Raw genomic sequence first — 22,882 nt, 5'->3', positions numbered from 1 at the left:
TGGCTCTAAGAAGTATACATATACTCTGAGTTGGTATTTTGCTTTGGGGATTTGCTTATGAAAAGGACTGTTTGATTTCCTGGTCGAGACTGAGTAGCCATATGTTCAGACTCTCCAACTGCTCAGATGGAAAGGTCGTCTCAATTCAGTGGTGCATGTAAAGCAATATTGCTTTGATTCAGGCAGTCGGAGCCTGTCTGTTGGTCTTTGTGCTAATCTCTCTGCTCATATTTTCTCTGCTTGTTATTTTCTCCAAATTCAGAGTGCTGACCTTTCCCCTGAGCTAGTGAATATAATTAAAACTAGGATTGTTAATGCCTTTCTGAGCAGTCCTAGAAAAACAGATCAAAGAACCTGTGCTAGCCCACCATCCTGGGTGTGCCAGGGTGCTTGCCATTATACCACCTTGGCCTTTTTCACAGATGACAAAAAGCAAGGGGGAGTGCTCTTGTTCAGCACCCCATTTGGGGTTTTCTTGGCAAAGATCCTAGAGTGGTTTGCTGCTTTCTTCTCCAGCTCATTTAACAGATGAGAAAATTGAGGCAAACAGGGTTAAATGATGTGCCTAAGGTCACACAGCTAGTAAGTGTCTGAGGCTGGATTTGAACTTGAGTCTTCCTGACTACAGGTTCAGCACTCTATCCTCTATGAGCTGTACCCAATAGGGGGCCTGAGCTGTACACAGTAGGGGGCTTGAGCTGTACACAATGTGGGGGAAAATCTGAGCTGTTAACAATGGGGGGTCTGAGCTGTCCACAATGGGGGGCCCAAAGGGAGTATTTCAGGAAATTTAAGTGCACAGTTTGCCTGTCATTGTATTAAGAGTTCTTTGTTCATGTGTTCACTTTGACCAAAACTCTGAGGCAATAAAGGATATGAAGTTAGGAGTTAGCTCAAGACAAGAATAGATTTGGGAGAGAATCATGTCAGTGGAATGAGACCCTTTGTCTGAGTCAATATGAGCAGAAAGGCCAAAGCAGGGTACAATCTTTTTTGTACAATTTTAGCAATGAACAATTTTAGCAATGAAACTAGCTGTGGCCTTGGAACCAGGAAATGCTTTGGCTCAAAGAATGAGCGGATGAATGACAACAAGTGGTCAATTTGCATATAGTTGAAAGGAGTATAAGTTAGGGGGCAGCTGCCAAAAATGATGGCATTGAATACATGTCGATTGTATGCCAGGATGTCAGAAAGGTCATTGTGGGGTCCCGTGGCCATGTCAACAGCAGAGGAACAGCCATGGAGAGGTTCCCCTGAGGTAGGTATATCAGGAAGTAATATGAACAGTGCTTTGGAGTTACAATTTCTTCACCCAACAAAGCCGCTTCATATCTAGCAAGTCTTTGATCAGAGAAAACTTTCGTGCAGTGTCCCAACAAGAGAGCTTCAATCTTGTGGGTCCACTGTACTGCAAGTGGGGCTCCTAAAACGAAATCATATGCCTTTGCAACTAAAAGGGTGGTGGCTGTTAGAGTTTATAAGTAGAGCCATTGAATGTAGCTGACTGGAGTAACATGCTACAGGGTGAAGAGAGGGTTTAAGGAGTTGAGTGAGGACCTCTGAAGCCATCCCCTTGTGTTTGTGGACAGAAAGAGAAAAGGGCTTACTGTATCTGGAAGTCCCAGTGCTGCAGCTGATAACAGGGCCCTCTCAAAGTCTACAAGGTTGTAAGATGCTCTGGTTCAAGTTGCAAATGTTTTGAAATGGCATCTTTGGTTTGAAGAACCAGAGGTTTAGTGATCTCACCAGAAGATGGGATCCACTGATGGCAATATCCAGCTGCTCATAATATAGCATGTAACTGTCTTTTGGTCATGGGAACTGACAATTGTTGAGCCTGTATGCCCTTCTGGGAAACAGAGAAGTACCTAAAAACAGGGTGATACTAAGGTACTCTACCGGGGGAAATTCCTTGAATTTAAAAACTTAAGGAACCCTCTGATGAAGCTGGAGACAAACATGGCAGCTGTTGTTTTGAGACATCCCAATTCTTGGTGCTGCTAGTAGGGATCCTCAATGTACTGAACCAGAGAGGAACCTATGAAAATGATGAAAACCAAGTCCTGTTTCAAGATTTGAGAGAACAAGGTGTGGCTTTCTGCGTACCCTTGAGGCAAATGAGTCTACATCCCTTGTGTGTTCTTCCAGGTGAAGACAAACAGGTACTGAGTGTCTAGATGAATGGGAATGCTAATGAAAAATACTGGCAAAGATCTATCACAGTGAGACAGGTAGACTCCCAAGGAGTTGAGGGAACAAGGGTAGCAGGGTTGGACACTACTGAGTGCCTGGGTAAAGGTAAGCATGAATAGTGCATAAGTCTTGTACAAAGTGATAAAGCAACTTACCATGAGGCCCTGGCTTGGGCTTCTTATCAGGGAGGATAGGAGTGTTACAAGGGACTTTATATGAAACAATAATCTTGATCCATCAGAGCGTCAATAATGTAAGGGGTGTAAAGCCTTCAATAGCCTCCCTGAACAAAGGGCACTGAGGCATGGATGGTGGAGATGGAGGAGGCTCCCTTAGTCCAACTGTTGGCAGACACAGTGGATTTGAACAATCCCGTATCTAAGGATGAAGTTGCCCATCAGGGATCTCAGATCACATCAGGGCACTCTCTGGAAGACAGTGTTCTCTCTCTGTAAGGACAGAGATCCACTGGGGAAGCAGGAAACAGTGGCTCTAATTTTACAAAGGAGATCATAGCCTAACAGGCTGGCAGGAGAATTGGGCACAAGGAGAAAAGAATAGTCTATTGAGAAAAGACCAACACTTACCATGGGGGGAGATAATTTGGGGATGCTCTGAGGCTTCCCTGAGATCCCAGTAACATTTAGAGATCCAACAGAAGTATACTCAGAATCTGGTTTGCTTATCAACCAGAAATAACTGGCCGTGTAACCTTGAGCAAGTTACTTAACCCCGATTGCTTAAAAAAAAATGAATGAGAAACTCCAGTATCTAATAAGCAAGCGTGTCATCACCTTTAAGGGAGGTGTGGGAGGGGGTAGACTGGGATGGTTGGGGCAAGGACATAAGAATCAGGAAAAATTAAAAGCTCCTTATCAGAATCTATGGTTCCCCCTGCCCCCTTTGGCATGAGGGTGCCAAAGACTTTCCATGAGTTCTTCTAGGCCCCCCACTATTCTTTTTGTCACTCCAGTTTTGGAGGACAGTGCTATCACAGTTTGTTGGTGCAGTGGATACAGTGCTTGGCCTGGAGTCAGAAAGACCTGTGTTTGAATCATTTACTGGCTGTGTGATCTCGGCTAAGGCACCTGCCTTCTGTTTGCCTGTTTCCTCAACTGTAAAATGGGGGTGCTAACAGTACCGACTTTACAGGGCTGCTGTGAGGATCAAATGAGATATTTGTGAGGTACTAGCATATAGTAGGTGCTGTATAAATGCTTTTCCCCTTCTCTGCCTTCTGTTTCATTCCAGGGACCACCTGGGCCAGCTTCCCTATACCACCATGTGCATCAAGGAAGCCCTGCGTCTCTACCCTCCTGTGCCGTCCATTGGCAGGGATATCAAAGAGAGCATCGCCTTTCCAGATGGACGCTTCTTAAGAGCAGGTGCCCTCTCCTACTTTCACTCATACTCCATATTTGTGGGGCACCCACTGGAAGGGCGGGAGCTTGGAGCAGACGACTTCTGAGCTCCTGCCCACTTCTGAGAAGAGATCAAGTGAGCTTTAAGATTCTAAAACTGTGTGGTTTTCTGTTCACCCTTGAGGTCCGTGTTCCACTCTAGTTTCAAATGAGAATATATCTTATGCCAGACCTTATTTTCAAATCCTGCCAGGCAGGTTAGCTTTTCTCCTGCCCCGGAGAAGGGACCACTCATCTCTCTTGTTTTCTGCTCACACCTATCACACCTGGGCCAGTAATGTCTGACCTGTTTACTATTCACTTCAAAGGAGGTCTCAAGCTCAAAGGAGTTCCCAGGGAGGTCAATGTATTGCACAGTACCCCTCCTTACTAACTCACTAAGGTTAGTCAACAGCACCAGGTTCTTCCCCTTCCAAACAAAGTAGAGAAAAAAGGGAATGTGGTATTCAAGGGAGTGCTAATAGTCGAGATGGGTGGTTGCCTCAGGCAAGGTGAGAACTCAGAAAGACTTTAGCTTAAAAAGGCCAAGGTCTCCCAATGCATCCTGGGCCATCTCCAGTAGTCCTGATCTATATCTGGCCACTGGACCCAGCTGGCTCTGGAGGAGAAAGTGAGGATGGTGACCTTGCACAGCCTTCCCTCACTCCAATCAAAGTCAACTGCAAGTCATGGCATCATCTTCCTGATGTCATGGTCCTCTTTGAGAACAAAGGACATGACCACAACAATCAAAATTACTCTGAAAGAGGAGGTCTCAGAGCTGGACATGACTATAAAAAATATCTTGTTGGGTCTCCCCAATTTTTAGGTGCAGAAACCAAGGAGGGGGGAAGGGAATTGTCCAAGGTACTTGTCCATGTCCCAAACATGTCTCACAGTTATCCTCACAGTCCCTCTTAGCCCTTTATGATTCTTCCTTTCTAATCCAGAGATTATACTTCATGACAGAGAAAACAGAAGTAAAATAAGAGTTGAAATCCATTATAGCCAGCCTGTATACCCTGAACACTTTTTTCTTTTCCTTAACAGGAAAACCTTTTAGGGTGGGGAAAGGACTTGGATCTCTTCTCTTCACCCCTCCACCCAAACAGGGGCCCTCCCCCCCCAACCACTGCCCATTGCTTAGGGCTCCTTCTGAAAGCCCCAGAGCCACCATTCCCAATGAGACTATGGAAAGGAGACTGAACTTGGGGTCCAGAGACCTGGGTTCTAATATTGCTTAAGGCACTTGCTAGCAGTTTGTTAATGTGCAAACTTCTCTTTCTTGTCTGTGAGATGGAGATAATGGTACTGCAGCACTTGTCCTTCAGGGTTGTTACCAGTCAAATAATACAATGTGTGCAATGACATTTGTAAAGCTCAAAGCCCTGCACTAAAAGCGATGATTATCACTTCCCACTGCCATGCTGGGGGCCCTCAGTGAGGGAGATAAGGGATAGATCACTGTACTGGAATCAGGAAGACCTGAGTTCAAATTTGACCTTTGTGTGAATTTGGGCAAATAACCTCTGCCTCAATTTCCTCAACTGTAAAATGGGCAACAATAATAGAATCTATCTCAGAAAGTTATTGTGAGTATCTAATGAGTTAATATTTATAAAACAAGCAAAAAAAGAAGCAAAAACATTTATCACAGTGATGGCAAATAGTAAATACTACATAAATGTTTATTTTCTGTCCTTCCCCTAACCCCCACAAAACTTAACTTTGTCCATATTTTTGTAGCATGAGAGCCCCTAGGGAAGCCCTTGCCACCCCAGGTTCAAGGGGGCATTTGGGGGCAAACATAATTATGCAAATACTAATTGAGCCCCTATCTAGTGCATTCTTCGGACTAAACTGGGCAGGGACAATCTGCCAGATGTGCAATCAGTAATCCTTAGCCTTGTGGTGGTGGAGGAGGAATCATTATTCTAACTGTTTTGGGGGCCTGCCTGGTCAGTCATGATTTGGAAACTATTAGACATCATTTAGCTCTTTTGTTAGTGAGTTGGAGAAGGAAATGGCAAACTGCTCCTGGTTCTTTGCCAAGAAGACCCCAAATGGGGTCAGGAAGAGTTGGACATGACTGGAATGACTGAACAACAGAAGTGGTGGGCTAGGTCAACTGCCCTGAGCCTTCAATAAGGCTCATTGACACACACAGCCCTGCACAGGTGAGGGCAGAGCTGGCAGCAGCCTTTGCCTTCCATTCCTGCCCTCTGCTGCTATTCTGGAGAAGGTCGCTGTTTACCTTACATGGCTTTTTCTTTTTCTTTCCCTAGGAAACGCAGTTTCTCTGCACATATATGCTCTTCACCACAGCCCCAGGGTGTGGGAAGATCCAGAAGTATGTTGGCCCCCACGATGGGGGTGGGACTCAGGGGAGGTGGTATGGACATGTGTGGAGTTTGTGGAGAGCTAGAGGAGAGTCCTCCAAAGCTTGAAAGATGGACCCTCTCTGGCATTGTTAGCCCCTGAATCCTCTCTCCGTTGGCTGGTTCAAGACAGCACGAATCAGCATGGGATGTGTGTGTGTGTGGGGGGGGCTGGGTGTTTGTGTGTGTGTGTGTGTGTGTGTGTGTGGTGAACAGCCTCCAACCCAACTCCACTGATCCAGGGGTCCTCTTGCAGGTGTTCAATCCTCTCCGCTTCTCCCCCGAGAATGTGACCCTCCAGCATTCCCATGCCTACCTGCCCTTCTCTGCAGGACCCAGGTGAGTCATTGTGGCTAGCATGAGTTCCTTCTGAGAAAACAGGTGTTGAATGAATAAATGCAATAAATGAATGAATGAGTCAGACACAGAAGGTGGGGGTGAGTGTAGGTTTCCTTCCGGACCCTGAATGGAAGAGAAACCGGCAAGAGAAGCTACGCCAAGCCTACAAAGGCTGAGGCTGGACAGTAGATAGAATGCTGAGCCTGGAGTCAGAAGATCTGAGTTCAATACCTCAGACCCATAATACCTATGTGTCTTAGGTCTACCTCAATTTTCTCAGCTATAAAATTGGGGTACCTACTGCACAGGGTTGTTGTGGAAATCAGATGAGATGCTATTTTTAAAAACACTTAGCACAGTGTCCAGCCCATATTAGGTGCTTAATAAAGGCTTGTTCCTTCACAGCAGTTTGTTTCTGTCAGGGCTCTTCTGAGTGGGAGTCATGGTTGGCTTCATCCAGACTTTCTTAGTCAAGAGATGCCCTGGCCATGAGTGTTTCTCCCCCCTCCCCATTCCATGAGACTCCAAAGCCCAAAGCAGCAGGCTGGTGTTCTCACCCCTCTAAAGTGAGCATTTCTTTGAGTAGCTTGTTTTTGGTGTCTGCTATGCTTACAGTGGATCCCGTGGGAAATCCATACTCTGAGTAGCACCTCTCCCACAACGCATTAGCTTCTCTTCAACACAGATGCTTCTCATTCCTGCTTGGATTTGCCTGGTGAAATGATCTGTTGCTACTAGTGTACATGGCTGATGTTTTCACTATCTCTTTCCAGAGCTCAGCTCTAAAGGCTGGCTAAGGCTTAAAGCATTTCTTCGAATACCCGGAGCCCCCCAGCTTCTCTCTTCTTAGTGACATTTTGAATGAGTAAAATTGGTTTCTTAGTAACTGGGGGGGGGTTCTTGACCTATCCATTGAAAGTCTCCATGCAGTACTTTTATAGAATAATATGCATTCAGCAGCCCCACTGGCTTCCAGGCACCATATCAACTGCATTCTGGTAGAATTCTCTAGTGCCTGCTATTGTCTCAACAGGAGGGTGCTTGCTTGGGAATGAAACCTGAGTCCTTTAGCACCATGGCTTTATTTCTAAGATCACTTCTTATAGTCTTTTGCCAGCCATTTGACTCTACAGACAACTCAGGTAGTGAAGGCTGCTTCAGTGAAACAAAGTTCACACTCACTGATGACATGGTCTGGAGGAAATCACCACCTCTCAATTACACTTCCATTTGTTTGTGGCCCACTTAACTGTGTGTCACATAGAACTTTATCTTTTCTTTTTTAAAAAATAATTAATTTATTTTTAGTTTTTAACATTCACCTCCATAAGATTTTTGAGTTTTAAATTTTCTCCCCCATCCTTCCCTCCCCCTCCCCAAGATGGTGTGCAATCTGATGCAGGTTCTACTTCTACATTCATATTAAACATATTTTCCCATTAGTCATGATGTAAAGAAGACTTAGAACCAATGGGAAGAACCATGGGAAATAAGAAACAAAAAAAAAGGGAGAGCAAATAGTCTGCTTCCATCCATATTCAGACTCCAGAGCTCTTTCTCTGGATGTGGACAGCACTTTCCTTTGTGAGTCATTTGGAATTGTCTTAGATCCTTGCATTGCTGAGAAGAGCTAAGTCTATCAAAGTTAATCATTGTACTATGTGGCTATGTACAATCTTCTCCTGGTTCTGCTTATTTCACTCAGCATCAGTTCATATAAGTCTTTCCAGGTTTTTCTAAAGCCCACCTGCTCATCATTTCTTATAGCACCATAGTATTCCATTACATTCATATACCACAACTTGTTCTGCCATCCCCCCAATTGATGAACATCCCCTCAATTGCCAATTCTTTGCCACCACATAAAGAGCTGCTATCAATATTTTTGTACATGTGAGTCCTTTCCCCATTTTTGTGATCTCTCTGGGATACAGACCTAAGAAGTGGTATTTCTGGGTGAAAGGGTATGCACAGTTTTATAGCCTTTTGGACATAGTTCCAAATTGGTCTACAGAATGGTTGGATCAGTTCCCAACTCCACCTTGTATTAGTGTTCCAATTTTATCACATTTTATCCAAAATTTGTCATTTTCTTAAAACTTTATCTTTTCCTTCAGTATCACCATCACATGGCCTCTGAGACAGAGCACTTACGTTTACCTTAGTGGTCCTTGGCTGATGATATCTGCTAAATTCACATAAAGCTAGCCATCTGTAGCAAGCAGCATCTAACTGAGTGTGGTCAAAATCCAAATCAGAGGTTTTCTGTAAGTTCACTCTCAGAAGGTTAATTCCAGACAAATGGGCTTTGAACTTTTCAGTGTCAACTTGCTTGTAGACCAAGAACTTCAGTTGGTGTATGGTAATGTGAGGATAAAAAGTATTCAGCCTATACTATGAGAGACTAAGGCAGAGCTCTGAGCCAATGGTACTTTATTAAAGGGTTCATGGTCCCTTCTATTAAGTGGACCTCAGATCTTCCTCATAATCTGAGATGCCCCCTCCTTCCAGGCCCTATTTTTATGGAGGGTTAGATATCTAGACATTCAAGAACTCATACCAACTACAGAATAATTCCATTGGTTGACACATGATACATAAGCTAAAAAAAGCAAAAATGATCTGTCAGCAGGGTGACAAGTTGGGTGAAGCAAAGAATATCTCCACTGAATAGGTGGTCAAAGGTGAACAGCTTCTTCTTAGGTTAGGCAGGAGCTATACATATGCTCTAAGAACATCTTGGGGGGACTTTTCATACCATGCCACTACCCGTGCTTGGTTTGGTCATGGAATTTGAGCAAAACAGGATGGAAATGTCTTTGTTGCATTCTTTTTTTCTTTTTTTGGAGGGGGGAAGCCAGGGAAGTTGGGGTTAAGTGTCTGAGGCCAGATTTGAACTTAGATCCTCCTGACTCCCAGACTGGTGCTCTATTCACTGTGCCACCTTGCCACTGCACTTTGTCACATTCCTATGGTTGTGCAAGTGAGTTCTGCAGCTGGTAAACAAGTAATGGACATTACATTAAAGTTCGAGGGCTATTATAGAGCCCTACTGTTAGACTCCATATTCCTATGTGACTTATATAAAGTATGGATAAATACATTGTTTATTCTTACCCAAATATGCTAAAGAGACATGGCAAAAACAGAATCCTATTGGTTGATAGACCTGGCTCTTGAGGGTTCAAAATGACATATTAGTGGGAGGTGGGTCACAGATTGAAAGAAGTATGGGGCATCTCCACTAAGTGGTCATAAAATGGTCACCTGCTTGTGCTGAACAAGAAAGAATGGTCCAGAGGCACAAAAATAAATTGGGGGATTTTCCTTTAGTTGAATCACCTCCACCACACTGGGCTTGGTCACCATGCCAAGGAAAAACAAGGGTGGAGGGCCTCTCCTTAACTTCCTATGATTAAGCAAGTGAATTTACAATCTGCAGCTCATAGCTCAGGGGCCAAATATACAGAACTTACAGGCACTACCCCTATGGAATCGTATCAAATTGATTAATACTGATTGGAATAGAGGAGGGGTCCTCAATGAATCAACTTTCTCAAGGTCCTATGTTTCATGGAGTTCTCTTTTGGCAAGAGAGACTAATTCCTGGCAGCCAGCACTCCTTTGGGAGAGGAGAACTGGTCCCAAGTCCAGCAGACTGGCATCCATATGCAGGATGAAAGGCTTGCTTGGATCAGCACAGGCTAACAGTGATGCATGTGTGAGGCAGTTCACTAAGCCTTTGAAAGAACATCCACATTTATCTATCCATTAGTTTCCAAATGGCTTTGTAGGTTTTAAAACAATTTGACCTTTCTACTTCTAGTTTTCTTCAATCACATATGAATAAGCATGGTTTGAAAAGGGAAGCTTAGATATTAATACAGTTGTGGCACTAAACATCAAATTCTAGAAGGTTCTTACACTTTGGAGGCTCTGGGGACACGACCAATTCAGAAGTTTGTCCAGCTCCTCTGGGTTAGTCTTCATGTTTTCCTATGGAACTTTGTGACTCCCATAACTGAAAGAGGGGCTATGAAGTCGGCACTTGTCAATTGATGGTTTCCAACCAGCTTTTTTTTTTTTTTGGTAAGACAGTGAAACATTTTAATCCAACTTTTACATTCTTCCAATGTCTTAGATAGATAAGTAGGTAGGTAGATAGATGGAGAGGAAGATGATAGTGCATTTGTCAAGTACTTACTCTGTGCCAGGCACTATGCCAAGCACTGGTGATACAACTGCAAGCAAAAAGAAACATGGTTCTTGTCCTCAAGGAGCTTACATTCCAATAGGGATGGACAGCCCATGAAAGGGAGCTGCAAAGCATGCTTGGGGTAGGGGATGGCCTCATGTGGGATCAAGGCCAAGCACTTCAGGGAGTCATGGGTTGGGCTGGGTTTGAGGAGCACACAAATGAGAAGAAGGCAGTTGGGAGGGTGGTGGTGAGGTCGCCCATGGAGCGATAGGCTGGTCTTTCCAATGACAACGAGATAATTCATGTTTAACTATCTTTACCAGCACTAGTTGGAAAGTGGCAAGGGTACTCTCAAACAAGCAAGATCCAAGTGCAGAGAGGAAAGCAATTTCTTTGAATTCCCTTTGCCACAGGAATCGGATAGTACCTATTGCCCCTAGTGGCAATTATTGGGATTGCAAACAGTGCCCAGGAAATTCTGATCTTATCACTCAATCATCAGTCAAAATTACGCCAGGTGTCAGGGATATACAGAGAGACTGACATTGGGAATGGTTTAGAAGAGAAAGTAAGCAGTGGAGAGTCTAATGCAGGGGTGGGGAACCTGTGGCCTTCTAGGTCCTTGGGTGTGGCCTTTTGAGCTCAAGTTTTACAGAACAAATCCTTTTATTAAGGGGATTTTTTCCTGTGAAGTTTGGAGTCAGTCAAAGGGCTACATGTGTTCTTGGGGCCACAGTTCCCCCAACCCTGGTCTAATGCTTCTTGAGGGAAACAGAGAATCTAAAATGAGTGAATATCCAGGGGTAGATCCAGACCTTTCTGTGGACCGAGGGAAGGAAGGACTTGGGAAAGAGCTGAGTTTTCCCTAGGATCATCCCCCGGGGATAGAGGAAGTGCCAGTGGCTCATTCCTGGCCTGCTCTGCATTCGCAGTGCAGGTCACACCCAGGGCATCTCTGGAACTTGAATTGTGCAGGTCATTCCAGTTCTAGAATCATCACCGTCAAGCCAGGAAATCAGCTCTTCAGGGCTTTACATTCGTGTCTCTTTTTTCAATTTGTAATTAAAAAAAATTTTAAACTTAAATAAGAAAAGAAAAAATTTAAATACTAAAATCAAAATATTACAAAAAAGAAAATGTGCACAGAATGTAAGAGGATTCAAGATATACAGCAATAAATTTCCATTTCAAGAAAGCCTATATAATAAATACTAGACATTGTGTTGAGAGCTGCCCATCTTTTCTTTGCTTCCTTGTTAGTTTTTTTTTTTGTTCTCTGCTGTGCACTTTTTACTTTATTGTTTTTCTTTCCTCCCCCCAGGATGCAATTGAGCACAGACACACAACAAACACACACACACACACATATACACATACAAATATATACATATACATACCCATATAGATATATATACACCCAAAGATATACATATATACAATATACCCATATATCCTTAGCAATAATCATAAACATATAGAGACATATTCATTCATATGCATCTATGTAGAACTGTACTATACTTATTCTCTGTTTCTTTGAGGGTGACTAACCTCTTTCTTCATAAGTCCAAATTTTTCCATATTTTTCCAAGTCCACCAACTTGTCATCTCCTACACCACAGCAATACTCCGACCTCATACTGTCTAGTTATTTTAAATAGTCCAAAACAATGCTGATAAATATGCCTGATGCCGCGGTTTCCCTATTTTTCTCTTTTGATTAAATCTATTTTAGCCTTAACTTTGAGATCATGATTATCACCCCTGCTCCTTCTCCCCTAACAAATTCTACTCCTGATCTGTTTTATGTTGGTGCATATCTCTTATTTCCCATACCTCCTGATTCCTCTGCTTCTATCTGCTACCTTGTGCTCCTATTACTTAACATACTTACCCTCCTAGGATCCCTCCCTTATCCTCCCATTCCCATTAATCTAAACACCCTTTTATACCCCCCTTTAATCTATTCCCTCCCCCTCCCCTGTAAAGATCCTTCCCTTATCCCTTCCCCTCTCCCTATCCCCTTATCGTTTTATTTCTTTCTGAATTTAGGAGACTTTTATGCCCGTATATATATATATATATATATATATATGTATATATGTATATATGTATATATGTATTGTTCCCTCTTGAACCATTCATGATGAAAGTGGGGTTCAGGAACTACCAGCCCTCTTCCCTCATCTAATTCCTCTGTGTCAGTTCTTCCTCTAGCATCTCATTTGTGTAAGATAATTGTTCTTTTTAGTTATTCCTAAATGGTTTAATTTTTTAAAGTCATATCATACTCAGGTCTTTCCCAATCTTTCTTACAAACTACCCCATTGCTAATGGCAATCCTAGACATATATTTTACATATATAGAAGGTAAGCAGTCTGTCCTTATTAAGTCCCTGTAATTAGTTTTCGGTATGCACTTTGTATTTCTCTTGGCTCTTGTATGTCAAATCTTCTATTAAGTTCAGATTTCTTTTTTTAAACAAAATCCTGAAAGTCTGACAGTTCATTAAATGTTCACCTTTTTTCCATTCAGGATTATGCTTAGCTTTTCAGGGTATGATATTTTTAGCTGGAACCTTAGTTCTTTTTCTCTTTGATAGGTAGTATTTCAAGACTTGTGGTCTTTTAGTGTCACCACTGCTAGGTCTTGTGTTATTCTAATTGTGGCACCACCATATTTAAATTGTTTTTTCCCCTTGTTGTTTGTAATATTTTTATCCTTGATATAGCGGTTTCAGAATTTAACTACAATATTCCTGTGGGTTTACCTCATGGGATCTCTTTCAGGTGCTGATCATTGGATTTTGTCTATTTCTACTTTCCTCTCTTGTTCTAATGCTTAAGGACAATTTTCTTTAATTATTTCTTGTATTATTGTATCAAGATTCTTTTTTTATCATAGCTTTCAGGTAGCTAAATTATTCTTATGTTTTCTCTTACTGATTTGTTATCCAGATCAGGTGTTTTTCTTATGAGATGTTTCACATTCTCTACATTTAGTTTTATTATTTCTTGATCTTTTATAACTTTGCTATGAAGACCAAATGAGCCATCCCTATGATCTCATTTTTCTTTAAGTTTATACTCAGCAATGTGTATTGAGATGAATCTGACTCAGAACTATGATATTCTGAACTTGGACAAAAAGCATGAGGATATAAAAAAAATGAAAACTCTTAATCATTAATATCAACTCTAGCAATGTCTTATGGATGTTTTGATTATTACCTTGAGAAGATCCTTTTTATTTGAACTACATAAAAGGAAGACAGTTCTTGTCCTCAATGAACTTATGTTCTACTGAGAGAAGGCAACATACAAAGGGGAGCTAAAAAGCAGTCTTTTCTTAAGCCTTATTCTTATCTCTAGAACTGGGTGATTTTCTTTGTCCTGAGATACACTGAGTTACTCTTGAATAAAAATATATCCATTACATTAAAACTACCTTTGACTATTCCCTGACTCCTGTAGCCCCTCTACCTGCTTGGGAGGATGTGAGGCTTGAATCATGGTGCTTGAGTAGGAAACATTAGTTTTTTTTTTGTTTCTTTTTTAAGCAATCAGGGTTAAGTAACTTGCTCAAGGTTACATGGCCAATTATTTCTGGGTGTGGTGCTGAGTGTCTGAGCCCGGATTTTATCCCCAGGTCATCCCAACACTGGAGCCGGTGCTCTTACTTGCTGAGCCAGCTGGCCGCCCCTAAGCAATTGGGGTTAAGTAACTTGCTCAAGGTTACACAGCCAGGTGTTTCTGAGTGGGTGCTAAGTGTCTGAGCCCGGGATTCGATCTCCAGGCCATCCTGACACTGGAGCTGGTGCTCTTACTCGCTGTGCTACCTGGCTGCCCCGAAACATTAGTTTTGATTTCTAGCTTCTCCTTTCCCCCCAGAATTCCAGTTCTGGAATTAGAAACTAGAATTCCCCAATGAAGCAGGTAATGGGAGAGACCAATGATAAAAAATAGTTTTCCCTAGTCAAGTACCATGATTTAAATCTCAGACTCTCCCTGATGGATGCATTTAACTTAAAATGTGTACATGGCATGTAATGTACTTTGCAGCATTCTCTCCCCTAGCTCTTTGAGAGTAGGGACTATTTTTTGCCTTATTCCTAACACTTAGCATAATATGTGGCATGGAGGAAATGTTTAACAAATGCTTGCCAAAAAAGCAAAAGCAAAAACAAACAAAACAAAACAAATGCTTGCCAAATGATTGACTATTTAAATGTCAGTAATTATTTGGTTTACTGGGAACATTCATAGGAGATATGAAGTTGTAGTGGTGGGAGTTCAGTGTTTCTGCCATAAGAAACAAAGTTCAGTGCAGTGGTGGGAGTGAGAAGAAAGAATCTACTGCTATAAGTCCTTAGGACACCAGCCTCCAGTATCTCTTTAACTGCCTGAAACCAGCTCATAAAAATTGAAGACCAAGGTTTTTTGCAGGTTTTGTTATGCTGTTCTATTTTACTCCTGTTGCTTTTTAGGAACGAGGAAACTATATAGAGCTAAATCAAGACATCTCTGTGATAAAGTGATATGGTTGTGCGGGTGGAGTACCCCTGGGTGACTTTTCTAATTTGTCTGTTGTGTTTTGCTATGTTGTGAGTGTCACTGGGGACATCTTGGGTGTTGGGTTACACCAAGAGTTGCCTGAAGTCTTGGGCAAAGAAAATATGGAAATGTTTGGTGGTGATAAGCCTTGGATACATGGTTAATGTCAGATGCATAACTGATAACATTTGTTGGTCTTTTCCCCTTAGTCTTGAACATCCCTGTCCAGGGCCAAGGGCCCTGGCAGTCAATCTAGAAATGTATCTGGGACCAGGCTGTGGGAAGTCTTGAATGCTAGAGTGGGTGACTGAGATTGAATGAATCTCTGCTAGGTCTTGAGTTAAAGTAATCTGAAACCTCTTCTCTCTCCTTCTCTCCTCCATGTTTTTAGGAACTGCATTGGACAGAAGTTTGCCATGAATGAAATGAAGGTGGTTCTTGCTCTGACCCTGCTCTTATTTGAGCTGAAGCCAGATACCACAAAACCTCCCCTGCCTATTTCAAGGCTGGTTCTTAGGTCTCAAAATGGGATCCACCTCTGGATGAAAAGACTCCCCTAACACTGCCCCAGAGAACAGAGGATGAGGAGTCCTCCCTTTCTCAGTCATCTGTCTGACTGTTTACCTGCCCGGCTAAGACCTCTCTTGTTTCTCTCCTTCACTCTTGACTATAATAAAGATGATACCATAGATTAGAATCTAGAGCACTGGGGTCATCCCTTCTGGAAATGTGGAGAGGAAAAAGAATAAGGATGGTGAAGGAGTGATGGGAGAGAAGAAGAATAATAGAGAAAGGATGGAAGGGAGAAGGAGGAGGAAGGAAGAGGAAGTCAAAAGCCATGTGGATGGGTGGGTTCCATTTTAGGGATAAACTTTGGGATGGATGTTGAACATTCAATGGAAGGTAACAGGGGTGGGGAGGGTACTTGAGACTATGGCTTGAATGAACTGGACATGTTCAGCTTGAAGAAGAAAAGATGTAGGGGGGGGCATAGGAAACATTTTCAAGAATCTGAAGGGCTGTTGCATAGAAGAGGGATTGAATTTGGTCTTGGCCCTAGAGGACAGAACTAGAAACAGTATGTGTGTGTGTGAGAGAGAGAGGGGAGTAGGGGTGGAGTTGGACATTTAAAGCCTGTCACAGTCTGGATCCTACCTTTCTAGGCAAATATCACATTATTCCCCTTTCAATATTCCATCTTCCAGTCCAACTGAGTCATTGCTGCTTCTCACATGTGACTCACTTCCCACCTCCATTCCTTTGCCTAGGCTGTCCCGGATGCCTAAATGTGCCCTCTCTTCAGTTCAGTCTTTGGAATCCCTAGCTTCCTTCACAAGACTCAACTCAGGGCCCCTTCTTCCAAGAAGCCTTTCCCAATCCCCCAACTGCTTTGCCTGTCTCCCTTTACCTTGGGTACATGCTGCTTCTCTCCATAGGATGTAACTCCTGAGGGAAGGGAGTGTCTTGCCTTTATCTTGGTATCCCCAGCACAGGGCACAGAGTCTGGCACAGAGAAAGTGCTTATTAAAGGTTTGTTGGATTGGGATTCTAAATCTCCTGGAGACTGTCTACAATCCCAAGAGTGGCCACCAGATGGCAGTGATGTCTTAGTCAATTGACAAGCATTTTCTATATAAACCGCACACACGCACAGACACGCACACACACACAACACACACACACACATTTTGAAAAGCATTTATGTGCCAGCCAATCCCTGGGCATACAAGGAAATGTAAAAAGCCCCTCCCTCAAGGATCTTTCATCCCAATTGGGATGGATGACCTCATAGACACTATCTTCATGCCAGAAACACACAGAGTGGATGGAAGGGAATCTTGGAGGAGACGAGTCCAGAAACTGCTGCCCTCTCACAAAGGCCCCCCATAGAACTTAGCGTTTGCACTGAATTTTGAAGGAAGCCAAGGGTCTTAAGAGGCAATTGTGAGTAGGGAGAACATTTGTGGAGTTCTTAAGAAACTGGATCCATTCTTTTCTCTATCTGCTTCAAATAACCATTAAATACTTACTGTGTTTATGCCATGGGCTGGCACTGGAGAAGACCCCAATTTTAAATTAGACCCAATGGCTGTCCTCAGGGAACTCACAGTTAAGGAGGGGACATGATAGCAATGCAAAGTTATAATACAATGCAATAATATGAGGCAAGAGCTAGAATATAATAAGAGCCACAATAAATCGAATCCTTGAATTCTACTATCCCCATTCCCTACCCCCTATCTCAACCTTAGTCTCCTCCTTCATATTGCCTTTTCTTATACACCAGCTGAAAGTGACCTTTCCATCCTTTGAGCCTGCAAGAACACTTGGCTTGTATCTGTCTGATGGTCCTTATGATTTCTTGATATGGTTGTTGTTCAGAGTTTTAAAAATTTTTTTCATGTGATTTCATTGAGGTACAGATCTCCTGGTATGGAAACTTCCTCTGTTGTTACAGACAGATAAGATGTCTTTGTAACTTTTAATCTTAGTTCTTTGGGCCATGGGTCAATGGAATGACTTGCTCTGGGTCATAGGGCCAGGATGTCAGAGGGAGAACTGAGCCATCCACTATACCACCCTCCTTTTTGATAATTTATAATTTTCTCCACTATAAGTCTCAGTTTATTAATCTATAAAATGATAATAATAATAATATCCTTGCTTTGCAGGGTAGAGGTTGCAAAATTTGTGGATGCATCACAAAAGAGTTTTTTAATACCCCCTGGACTTCTTATACTGGAAGAACCCTCTACCCATGGGATCCATTCCTCTGATTGGTTGGGTCTTTACAGAATCTCCATTTTAAGGAAAGTGCTCAGGCCAGCCATGTCTTCATCCTTTCCAGGGCTCCCCCAAACCTTTCAGACTTTCTCTATCATGCCCCTGCTCAGGTACCATATCCCCCATATGCATGCCCTGCTTTCTAGTTTCCTTTTTTGTATTGACTTCCCTCATTAAAATGTAAGCTCCTTGAAGGCAGAGATTGTTTTTTTCAGTTTGAATTGGCATGGTGCTCAGGGAGGACTAGTACCTCTGGTGGGAGGGCTGCTTATCCACCACCTGTCATCCACGTCTTACCTGTGGCTCCAGAAGTTGTAACATGTACAGTGACCACAACCCAGTAAAACTGAGAAGGACAAATGAAATAAGACAGAAACAAACACCCCAAACATCAAGGGCTAGAAGAGGGGAGATGGCATTCCTCCATCCCAGTTCAGTTTACGGTACCTTTGCTGTAGGTGCACTATGAATGATCTTCATCTTCTGGAAGCAATAGGAAACAGAGTAATCCTGTGGTAGTTTTCAAATGCAGCCTGGTCTGGCTCTGCAGCCACCTGAAGGAAGCTACTCTTCCCCATATGAAAGAGATTGCAGGAGGTGTCCATGTAAGGTATGCTCCATTACACAAACATAGTCAAGCAAAACACATTGCCACACTGGCCATTTTCAAGAACCATATTCCTCACTCTGCATCCTAAGTCCATCACCTCTCACTTAGGAGGTAGACAGAATGCTTCATCATTCAGTAATCATGGTGGGCCATTGCATTGAATCAACATTCCCAAGTCTTTCAAAGTTGTGTTTTTATTACATAAATTGTTCTGGTTCTGCTCACTTCACTGCATCAGTTAATACAAATCTCAACTTGTTTCAGATCTGTGCTTTAGGAGGATCATTGGTTCTCCAAGGAGTGGAAATTAGAAAGAGAGGAGAGTATCACCAGAATGGGGGGATGTCCTGGGAAAGTACTAAAGGATGGAGGGATTGACATTCATGAGAAAAAGAATAGGTTTAGGAGGAGAAAGGCTTAGGAAGAGATGGGGGATAGGAGATTGTGACCAGATCAAGAAGCTTCAATGTTCTTGGTCATGGAAGAGGAACATTAGTGAGATATAGCAAGATCAAAAGGATGCCCATCCCGGGATATAGCTGAGGCAGAGTGGAGGAGCAGATCATGAGAGTTAGGTAGCTCAAGAAAGGGGGAAGTTAGGTTGTTTGAGACAGCAGCAACATCTGTGTTGAAGTCTCTTTGGATGAGGCCAGGGTTAGGGTGGAGAAGGAGACTTCTGGATAGCTGCTATAGTAGTAGGTAGGTAGTTTTTCTTTTATGCAAGTCTGAATTCTGCCTGCAGGTTCTTTCTAGGAATGCTGGGTCTCAACTTTGAGAGAAGGAGGCAGCTTCTCATATTCTATGGAAGGGAGAAAGAAGCTTTAAATATGCTACTATGACCAATGAGAAGAAGGGTCCGATGGTGGTCAGCTGGGTAACTCCTTACTGAAAGGGATGCCCTGATAGGAAAAAGAAGAAACACACAGGAAGTATGCTGTCTGTGGGGATCTCTGTTCAGAATAGGACAGAGGGATTCCCAAGAGTCATTAGAGCTGAGGACCACTACTCACCCAAGGTAGTATTAGGAGAATTAAGGTTACTATTAGGAGGAAACCAGAAAGCCTCATGGGATTGTGAAGCTTTTGGCAGGGAAGTGAAGGTCAGAGAAGCAGAAGGAATGTTTGTCTCCTGCTTAAGGAAGTCTGGGACTTTGGCAGAGGAGGAAGGATACGAGAAGTGAATATGAGAATAAATGGAGGAACATTAATGGGATAGAAAGTGGTGTGAGGGGCTTTTGGCTTTGTGGTACATGATGTAAGAAGGAAGGGCTTTTGGCTTTCTGGTACATGATGTAAGAAGGAAGGGCTTTTGGCCAGGCACAGAGTGAATTTGATGAGGCCTAGAAAGACCATATTTGTCTGAGGACTGGCTGTTCTGATTAAAAGGGAACTTAATAACAGAGGTGAAGGTTGGGATGGGAGAGGAGAGACAGAAGAAAAGGGCTGAGATTCAAGCTTAGCAAGACCATATAGAGCACAGCAGGCAGAATTTAAAAAAAGAATCACAGTATGAGTAACCTAAACGAGACAGTTTTTCTGTTAAAGGCAACTTTGGGGTAGATTTCATCCAAACTTCCAACCATGAGAGCTGTCCAAGGAGAAATAGGCTGCTTCAAAGGGGTGGACTCCCCCTTCCTGGTAGACTTCAGGCAGAGGCTGGATGACACTTGTTGAGGATGGTCTAGTGGGGGTCCTTTCTGGGAGTATGGATGGGTTGGACTGGATGTTCTCTGAAATTCTCTACAATTCTCAAATCTAGCAATTCTGTGGCCATGTTGATAGTGTGTCCTGCAAAGGTGAGGGTGGGGTGGATCTCTAGGTTTTGAGTGAGATGGTCTTCAGGTTACAATAGGAAGAAGAAGGAATGAATGATCTTTTTCTTTAAAAGCAACTGGGGTTAAATAACTTGCTCAAGGTTACACAGCCACTTATTTTGTGTGGGTGTTAAGTATCTGAGGCTGGAACCAATCCCAGGTCTCCTGACTCTGGGGCTGGCGCTCTTACTAGTTACACCATCTGGCCACCCCGAATGAATGATCTTTTAAGAGGTCCTCTCCAGATTTGGCACTCACGTTAAGCAAGGCTTTTGTCATTTGACCTAGTGTGTGGAGAACACCTAAGTCCCAACCCACACAATGGGGCAGCTCAGGAATATGGGTGACAGCTACAAATTGTATAGGAAAGGGTAGCATCTCAAGCAGGTGCATCTAGTTGGTTCCTGACTTCTGATGCCACAGACAGGGAGCCCATAATTAGCGGGGGAGCTTGGAACATAGATATTATATCATGAGAGGTTCCAGACATAGAAGTTCCTGGAAAAGAGAAGGCATGTTTTTACATCTGAGATAACCCATCCCAAGAAAGGTTAAATCCAGAAACCAGAGGAATTCTTTTTTGAAGAACCTCACTCCCTCCTCAACTGGCTGGCTATTCTCAGGATGATATGCCAGAACATATAGGCTTTCCAGTAGGAAGAAGTCCAACTCAGCAACCTCATAAGGTTATAGAGCAGAGAGGAAGGCTCCCTGTCAGTACACGCCCTGGTAAATGATTTCAGCAGATGGGCTAAACACAGGGGTAACTGATAGGCCTCAACCTTATCAGTGAATTAGTGGGGTATGAGCTCCAAGTAAGTGAAGACTTCTCCTGGGGAATGGGTAGATAGGAACAATTTATTCCAACAGCCATAAATGCAATTGAAGCAGGCATTGTGGAACTTGGTTTGATATCGAAGACACCAAGGTCATCCACTATATCCCAGACCCTCACCAGTCACCCTCTCTTTTGTCTTGTCACCGGATTCCAATGGCTATGGAAGAGAGAGTCCAATGACTTGGCACAACTCTACCTCACTTAAATCCAATTTATGCATGAGTCAAATGATGTCGACCATACCACTTTACTATTTTCACCTACCTCAAATCCTGTGGCATTGGGCAAGAGACAAAGCAGAAAGCGGAAGATATATTGGGAGCTATGGTCACAACCGTGCACACTGGTGGTCCAGGCTATAGGATTCTGTTCTCACTGGACTAAAGCAGCAGTGGTATTGGGTAGTCCTGAGGGTATCTGAGTAGCCTCTTTTAAAGGACTGCACTGCTCACTTCATGGCATGAGGAAGGGACTAAAAGGTGCCCTAAAATTAATCAATATCAAGTAATTCTTTTTCTTTCTTTCTTTTTTTTGCTCTTTGGAAGGCAATTGGGGTTAAGTGACTTGCCCAAGGTCACAGGGCTAGTTTTTGTGTTAAGTGTCAGAGGCCGGATTTGAACTCAGGTCCTCCTGAGTCCAGGGCCGGTGCTATATGCACTGCACCACCTAGCTGCCCAGCGAGTATTTATTTATATAACTCTTTAAGGTTTGCAAAAAGATTTACAAATATTATCTTATTTTATCCTCACAACAGCCCTGAGAGTTAGGTGCTATTATTATCCCCATTTTACAGATAAGGAAACTTAAGCAGAGTGATATTTAAGTGACTTGTTCAGGGTGAGCATGGATTTGAAATCAAGTTTTCCTGTCTCTAAATCCGACAGAGTGCCACCCAGCCGCATTTTAGTTAATAGCAATACTTTTCCATTAATACAGAGATTACAGACTAATAGAACACACTCCATTCACTGCTCAGGCAGCCAGGTCATTAGATCACCAGGTGGAAAAGCTCCCAGGGTATACAGGGCATTCGTCCTTTTTCCTCAAATGGTCTGCCCAAGGCTGTTTGAACTCCTGTCCATCCTGTAAGTTGGGCCCTAACTTCTGCTCTGTGGGCACCTAAAGCTCAATTGGTGGAGACCCACTTGCATGCACATGGCTCCCGACCAAGCAGATGGTGAGAAGTCAATGACACGTCTCTTTCCAGTCTTCTTTGGGGCTTCTCTTCAGGGCTAAGGAGCATTAGATCTTACATACCTTGGCTTCCATCCCCACTAAGGTGTGATAAAGGCTCTGCTGGGAGCTTGGCCAGGTATGTTCTTAGTAGGGGAGAGCAGATGGGAGTTGGTTTACTTCTTGCCTACCTGGCAAAAAGGAGAAATAAAATAATATTCCTTCCAGCTGGCCAACTGCCAACATTCTAGGTTAGTTGTTGATAGTTGAAGAAGTCAGTGAAGTACCTCTCAAAATAGCTCCTGGAGTTCAGTGCAGACTTCCAGGAGCACCACACAATACTACAGCTGGAGAGTTTGAGATCTAGCCTCATACAAGGGACTCCTAATTCAGTTTTCTTCTGTTCATTAGTAAAGTGCCACAGTAGTATGGGGATGAAGGAGAGGAGAGAGGAGGAGGAGAAGGAGGAAAACGAGGAGGAGGAGGAGAAGAAGAAGGAGAAAAAAGAGGAGAAGGAGGAGGAGGAAGAGGAGGAGGAGGAGAAGGAGAAGGAGAAGAAGAAGAAGAAGAAGAAGAAGAAGAAGAAGAAGAAGAAGAAG

General features: G+C 43.1%; 1 protein-coding gene across 1 annotated transcript in view; it reads left to right on the top strand.

Annotated features, from left to right (window-relative positions):
- Positions 1-15,765, top strand: part of LOC138165371 (cytochrome P450 4A6-like) — an 88,876-nt gene extending 73,111 nt beyond the window's left edge. Inside the window, exons 11-12 of the mRNA XM_069093636.1 lie at positions 6,231-6,313; positions 15,457-15,765. Of these exons, the coding sequence (XP_068949737.1) occupies positions 6,231-6,313; positions 15,457-15,625 (252 nt within the window). The 3' untranslated portion in view covers positions 15,626-15,765. The remainder of the gene's footprint in view (positions 1-6,230; positions 6,314-15,456) is intronic.
- The last annotated feature ends 7,117 nt before the right edge of the window (positions 15,766-22,882 follow it).

The sequence above is a fragment of the Petaurus breviceps genome, unplaced genomic scaffold, assembly GCF_028583685.1.
Source record: "Petaurus breviceps papuanus isolate PSGF00001 unplaced genomic scaffold, PetGlider_PUasm1.0 208, whole genome shotgun sequence".
In the NCBI taxonomy this organism is placed as follows: Eukaryota; Metazoa; Chordata; class Mammalia; order Diprotodontia; family Petauridae; genus Petaurus; species Petaurus breviceps.
Note: the sequence above shows the minus strand (reverse complement) of the source record. Positions and strands in the feature narration are given on the sequence as shown.